A 7744-nucleotide genomic window follows, 5' to 3' on the forward strand; every position below is an offset into this window, starting at 1 on the left:
TTTAGTTGTTTTTTTCAGACAGCACCAGCTTCTGCACTACTTCTTGCACTTACATCTCACTATTTCCAGGCAAGCCGCGGCAGCTACGGGCAAACCGGTCCATGTAGGCTCCATCTTGCTATCGACTCTGGTCCACCCCCAACCAGTCGGGTAAAGGAAAGACTCGAGTCGGTTGCTTGCACCTGATCCTATACGCGAATCCCTTGATATACTGCCAGTAGCCAAGGCTGATACAAAGCTGCTGCTGCTGTCTGGGTTATCTTATGTAGGGCCTAAGCTAAGCTAAGCTAAGCTAGGTCTAAGCGTAGTCCACAGCGACCCATTAGGATCTTTATGCTCCATTTTTTTATTCCCTATCATCCAAAAAAATCCTATTCATTAGGTGAATCAAGCGTCTGAGTAAAAGCCTTCTAAGTCTTCTGATGCCGGATATGCTGACCCAAGCAGACCCATCCTTACAGTATTGATTCATGGACCCCACATGTATTCCACATGCTCGAGAGCTGTCTTCTGTTGTTAGGCCCATTTTGTGGGACATGTGGTTCGTTCCATAATGCCCAGTTTACGTACCAGTAATTGCTTGGGCTTAGGTACCTTTTATTTCCGCTTAATGAGTTTTCTCCATGACCCTGTGTTTCCCTTTAGGAATGATTTGGAGATGCTTATCTTATATCGTTGGAGCTTTCCCATTCAGCACTGTGCTTCTTGGATATGACCATATTATGGCCATGAGGTATGCCGTTAAATAAAGGTAAGTATCAGTTCTGACCCAATAGGTATCGCCTCTGACCCTAGTTTCGCTAGACTGTCGGCTCTCCCATTGCATTTGATCCGTGTATGTCCAGATATCCCACATCAGGGACACTTTCATGCCTTCCGAGTTTGTTCATCTTTACGATTGCATCTAGAATAATTCTAGACTCAACCTTCACTGAGGCGATGGCTTTTTGTTTGAGTGCTGCCTGGCTGTGGATCAGGATGTAAATATTGCGTTTTTTACACCCCTGTACTTTAGTGCACACATATTATAGCGTAGAATTCTGCTTGAAACACTGTAGCAAACCTCCTTAAGCGTTCACTATGTTCGAAGTGTTTACAGTAGACGCCTGTTCCCGTTCCCAAGGCCATCTTTGCAGTGGCGGCGTAAGTCCTAAGGCACCCCCTGGTAACCCCCACGATTTTGGGGTTACCTACCGATTCCAAGATTGAAGACATTGACATAGACCGCAGACTTGCTATGCAGATGCGCCAGTGAGTACTAATCTGTGCGACATGTGTCACCCTCTGATGCTTGGCACCCGGGGCGGCCCGCCCCCGGCCCCCTACGCCGCTACTGCATCTTTGAGCTGTCAGTAAACCAGATTAGGCTGTTCTATTGGGATTTTGGTCCTCTTTTCTAGTCGTCCCTTGTTCAAGATCTATCCACTTACTTATTAGATCAATCCAAGGGGTTCGCGTATAGGATTAGTTACAAGCAACCGACTTAGTCTTCCCTTTACCCGACTGGTTGGAGGTGGACCAGAGCCGATAGCAAGATGGAGCCTACATAGACCGGTTTGCCCGTAGTTCCCGAGGCTTGCCTGGAAATGGTGAGATGTAAGTGCAAGAAGTAGTGCAGAAGCTGGTGCTGTCTGAAAAAAACAACTAAAAAGGTCACAGCCGTAACCTTTGTGCTAAAAATATCTCCCGCACTATGATTGTGAAACCTCATTTTCCTCACACTTACCTTTCCGTTAAATCACTGGTACAATAGTATGTTGAAATAAGTGTTAATTAAAATAATAATAATCATTAAGACGTTTAGACAAATTAAAGTTCTTTATTTAGTGCTTTCTTCTTATGATATTTTCAATATTAAAATGTATTTAAACTATTTTCAACCTTATGTCTCACACATAGAGTTCAAAATCAATTGACGAAAAAATACAAATTATGGTAGATTGATGTGCCAGCAACTCTAAATAAATTCTAAAATAATAATCCTTGCTTGCTTATGAACCAAATAGTATGAATTCATGGATAAAATAAATATTTTTTTTCCGATGCGCAATAAAATTCGCCCGCTGTGTCCTGAAGAAAAAATTTTTTTCACCTACTTTTTGCGAAAAAAGTACCATACAATGTTATATTTTTATAATCCTGATAAATGTAGCTTTCAGGTCATATTTTTTTTATTAGATTATCTCCAGTGGTTTAAAAGTAAACGACGTTTATTTAAAAAAATACTTTTTGGTTTTTGTGAATTTTACTCAATATTTCTAATTTTTTGTACGAAAAGGCAAAAAGTTTGTTCTAGAAATGAATTCGCCATCCTTTAATTATCCGAAAATGATACCACACTTGCCCTAATACCCATAGTTTTGAAGATATGGGCCTTAAAGTGAAGCGCGGCGGAAGGAAACTTGCCCCCCCTCCCCCTGCTAATACAGGGGGGGCTCCCGATGTCTACCGACGGAAATCCACTCAGGAGCACCCAAAGAACCACTGTTGCAAAAATGAGCCTTCTATACCAAAGTGGAGGGGTTCTTGCACTAAATTCCCTACTACTATGCCTTTTGCAATCCCTATGATTTGGGCGGAACCAACGAACCACTCATCTGATTGTTATTTTTTTCTTACTGATACAAAAAAAGGTATTACAATTAAAACAAAAAGTAAAATTAAGTATCCTGACCTGCCTTCAGCTAAAAGACCATCCCTCATAGTGAAGATCTACCGGTAGTCCGCTACCAGAACCACCTCAAACTAGCGATCCGGCCGTTACGCCAAAAATCGAAAAGACACATTGGATCCTGACTTTGAGGGCATATTTGTTGGCCTCAAATCTGGCAATTGATGAAAGATGAATATTTATTAAAGAAAAGCTTAGTAATTTAGAAAAATCAGCTTGGGAATCTTTCATAAAAGTAACTTCCAATTTTCTAGGAAATCACCGACCAAGTGACCATAAATGTATTATTGCGGAGCTATTATCTACTTATAAGGCTTTGGCCTGTACTATGTCATTGAAAATATATTTTCTTCATTCACATTTAGACTTCTTCGCTGAAAATTTGGGCGCCATCAGCGATGAACATGGTGAACGATTCTATCAAGACTTCTATCATAGAAAAACGATATCAAAGCAAGTGGAGCCCACGAATGTTAGCGAATTACTGTTGGACATTAAAACAAGACATTCCTGAAGCAACATACAGACGAAAATCATAAAAGGAAATTCATATTAATGTTGCAATAAATCGAAATAACTTCTTTTTGTTGATAAAAATTCAAAATTTCTAAAATGTTATAAAATAGTATAACAAAAAATCTATTCGTATTTAAAACATTTCAATTGTATTTCTGGTATCCTTATCCTTGTCCTAATCATAACCAGACAAAAGTTTTCATGTTACATGCAAAAGTTGTTTTTTTGTTGACTAGTGTAATAAGCTATCAATATGTACTGACATAAGCATAATCAAGCTAAATAATTCAAACTCAAATCAAGCAAAATTGAAAGAATGTGCTGTTGCCTGTACAATGAGGGAGAAGAGTAAATAATAAAAGAAAGTTTTAAGAAAATCATACCTTACGTATATTAAAAATTCTAAAATTCGTTACACGAATTAAAACATTATAAACAAGTACTCAGTGTACATTTGGGTCGTATAAATACGAACTCTATAAAATTAACACATTGCTGCAAACAAAACATAAATTCTCAAATTTAATTAGTCATTCAACAAAATCAACCTTAGTCTAAGAATATAAGTACCCACAGTACGTTATATTAATTACTATCTATGGCACATTTCATAAAAAGCATTCATAATAATCATTTCATTCATACAAACTTTATACATGGCATGGGTTACAGCACTATTTTCCGAACTCATACATTTTTTTATTAAAAAACATAAAATTACAAATTCAAAGAACTTTTCAACTGTTGTATTTTCAGTTAATTTTGTTGACAATGTCGTAATTTAAAAATATCATCATGCATCTCATGCAAGAAAGCTAACATAATTAATTTGAAATTTGTACATACATGCCATGTAAAAATATTATTTACAGCAAAAATCATCAAAATAAGTACAGTACACACAATTATTATAAGAAAAACACGAACTTAGTGTTTTTTTTAGAATTTTAGTCAGGAACACAGATAATTTTTAGTCAAGAAATGAGAAAACAACTAAATATAGAGATCACTAAGTACACGATTGCTACAAGTCAAGGAAATTATTGTCAAAACCACAGGTCAAAACAGTAAATAATGTAAAAATATATAAAATTATTGAAATATTACTACAAAATGTAATTATTATGCATACTTTTCGTTCCGTCAAATACAGATAAAAATGTGTAAAAATGCACTTGGCAGTCAAAAATATAGAAAAGTAGTTTCAGTAAAAATTGGAAACAGAAGCACAGAATTAAAAACATGATTATAATAATGAAAAATTTACAAACATTTTGAGTCATTATTGCAATGATACTTACATTTTCTAGTGTCTAGAATAATATCTTACTTTAGTCTAGAAACTAACAGATATGTAGGTAGTATTGTAAAACTAAGAATGAATAATGATAAAAACATACATGTCAAAATATCGTACTCAACAGCATACTAATAGTAGCTCTTATTTCTCCAAGAATAAAGGTGATAACAAAATCAACATGACGATTTGCTGCTGTGTGTACTTATAAATTAAATGAGATCAATCTTTATGTCATTTAACATTATTAGTCACAATTCTTTTGAGTATATTATCTATTGAGTTTTAAAAACACTAGAATTAAAATGAAGACCAACACATTGTCATATTAAAAATCTTAAATCTAGATGAGTCACATGTCAGTCAATAGAATAGAATAAACATTATTCTATTCTATGTCTTCAAAAGACTACATTTGAGCTTTGTTCAAAGAGATCATAATATTATTATGGTAACCATACATCATCAATATTTTTAATACTTTTGTATTTAATATTATCTAAACCAAAACATTTTTGAAATACTGGACAAAGAAATTTTTTAAATAAATTGCTGGTGGTCAAAATTTTAAATCATGAATTTTTATGAAAACAAAAACATTAGTTTTTATAAATCAGTCATGATACTTAATACTTCGTCAAATCAATTGAATTTGTTCTTTTTGACATTCAATTTGTTACTTTAAAACCATAATTGCAAATAAAAGATGTCAAACATCATGTAAAAACATTAAAAATGAATACCTACTTGAGCCTACCTTACGTATTTCTTTCATAAATTATTATGCCTTTGGCAGTAGAGATCAATTATACAATTACATTTAAATAAAGATCTACATACATTTATGTATTGTGTTCTAAGCGCAATTTTAAACTAACTGAACACAAAAATGAATGTTTACTCAAACAGTGAGTTTCTATTTTCAAACTGTAGGTTCTAAAAAATACTTATTATTATAACATGCATGCATTCATTTCAAGTTCTAGAGTTCACAGAGTAATAGGAATCAGTGAACTGAATGGCTACTCTATAAATTGACTCTATGAATAATTTTTTGACTGATAAAAATATTATGAAAAATAATTGTAGAGTAGCTTTCAGGTTCAAAATCAAGTAAAAAATGTACAATATAAAAGTCACACAATATTTTCAATGGTCAAGTTATAAAAATAATTTCAGTCAAAAAGCATTCCTTCATAATTTGGTCAGTCCTTAAAACTAAGTAAAAATATAAAAAATATACCGTAATTGTAAAAATTAATATCTCTTTCTACCGTTGCTCTTGACCCTGGTGTTTTTTAGTGTGATGGTCGTAGATTGAAGTGGTCTACCATTGTTATTGATTCGCAGGATCGGGCAGTAGGTTCTGAAAATGATAAAAAATACTATTTACAACTTGTCATCTCCACATTAGATCAACAAGATATTTAATTATTTCTTACAAAAGAAAAATGAATAAGCATTAACATGAAACACTAAAGTTTCAAAACATTTACTATTCCTCAGAAATTACATAATTTCTATTAGTTTCTGAGGATATTATTTAAAAAAAGTTGAGGCTACTTTTTATAGAAATCTAGGCAGACATGTAAAAAATAGTTACATTAGAATAACAGCATTAACTGGTAGAGAATGCCCAATGGCATTAAGTTCGCCGTGTGTACTAATTTTTGTGGCTCAGTATAAATAATGAAATTAGCAAAAAAACTACATTTATAAAAAGGTGTTTTTAGTTACTCACATTGTATGAGCATTATCTCCTGTAGAGCCACATGTGGAGCACACATGGGACCTCAATATCGGGCACGTCACCACTTGCTTGTTGTTTCTCATCTCCCTCACTGTATGTGTCATATACACCATTGGTGTTTCCCCATTCTTACGGCAGAAGGAACATACTTTTCCAGCTTGAATACGACTGTCCTCGCTTGACTGTGATGGTGAAGGCATATTTGCATGGAAGCTTCTTCGGAACGGAGGTGGTGGAGTGGTGAATCGCTGACGCATAGGCGAAATTGGCGACACACTCACAGTCGATCTTGGAGACACATTCGAATTGAACCCAGACGTTTGAGATAGGGACATATTCTTGACTGGGGTTCGGAACTCGTAGCCTCTGCTTTCAGCAGGGAAGAGCTCGTAGGTGTTTGGCGAATAACTCTGTTCCATAGAGAATCTGGTTGGCTTCGGTGGAGTGTGAGGGTAGGAATGGTCTTGCCAGAGCGCTTTCAGTTCTATGTCGGACTCGAAACTTTTAAGAGGTGAGATTTGCGGGGGTGGGAAGTAATTTGGAACTGTGTGTTCTGGGGTGTCCATGAGTTTTCTTCCCATTATTGGGCGCTGTCGTCTAATCGGAGGGGTATCTACGATTGGATGTTCAAGGACAGGTCTGCATCTAGGCCTGAACTGTGGTGGAATGTCAGGAAACGATTCCGGTGACGTGGAATCGGCGGAACTGGATGACCTGTTAGCCGCCGATACGTTGAATGGAGACTGCATGAAGTTTGGAGTGTACATGCTTGGCAACTGTAGATCTGGAAGATGTACGAAATAAATATGAGTTTCATTGAACTTGGGGCAAAAATTTGGTTGTGGAAATCGCAAGATCTATCTGAATGTCATTACTAGTTTAGTTTGACAACAAACATTTTGTTTTCTACTTAGCTACTGTTAAGAAAACAGAAGAATGTCATGATCATTATCATTGAAAATAAGTTAGATTTTGTTTTAAAACTAATGTAAAATGGAGATTGAGAGAAGAATCATTACAACTTACCATTTTCCGTGGATCTGGGGAACAGTCTATTCAATTCTGTCATGTAATCAAGCATGTTTCTGGACGGGAACATTTTCAACCTGAAATATCAGTGTAATTTCATTGATAAAACATAAAATCGGATCTATTTACAATTTCATTGGAATATTTTTCACGAGTTTACGACGTCATTATGGTCAAAGTTTTGCCGGAAATGAAAATTCAGTAAGTTTCATTTGAGTGACTTTTGAAAATCTAATTTACCACAGCTTAGTAGGTAGTTTTCAATTGTTTCAATTATTTTGTTTATGTTAAATTAAATAAAGTATTTTAAAAAATCACAATAGCTGGTTTACAATTAATAAATAATACAAACAAAAGAAAACAGAAGAAGTACCTAAACAGCCATGTACAGCGGTAATTTTGAAGTTCATGATCCCTTCAATAATGCTTTTCAACAACTTACACATTGATATTGTTGGAAACACGTCATCATTTTAGATTT

The 7744-nt window shown here is 34.9% G+C and overlaps 1 protein-coding gene across 1 annotated transcript; it reads right to left on the reverse strand.

Annotated features, from left to right (window-relative positions):
- Positions 1 to 5451: 5451 nt before the first annotated feature.
- Positions 5452 to 7426, reverse strand: LOC135084556 (uncharacterized). The gene is made up of 3 exons (XM_063979318.1): positions 7261 to 7426; positions 6226 to 7018; positions 5452 to 5850 (listed from the first exon to the last, which is right to left on the reverse strand). Exons 1-3 carry the CDS (start codon positions 7331 to 7333, stop codon positions 5742 to 5744), a joined length of 975 nt encoding a protein of 324 aa, XP_063835388.1. The 5' UTR covers positions 7334 to 7426; the 3' UTR covers positions 5452 to 5741.
- Between the last annotated feature and the right edge of the window lie 318 nt (positions 7427 to 7744).

The sequence above is a fragment of the Ostrinia nubilalis genome, chromosome 26 (genome assembly GCF_963855985.1).
Source record: "Ostrinia nubilalis chromosome 26, ilOstNubi1.1, whole genome shotgun sequence".
NCBI lineage: Eukaryota > Metazoa > Arthropoda > Insecta > Lepidoptera > Crambidae > Ostrinia > Ostrinia nubilalis.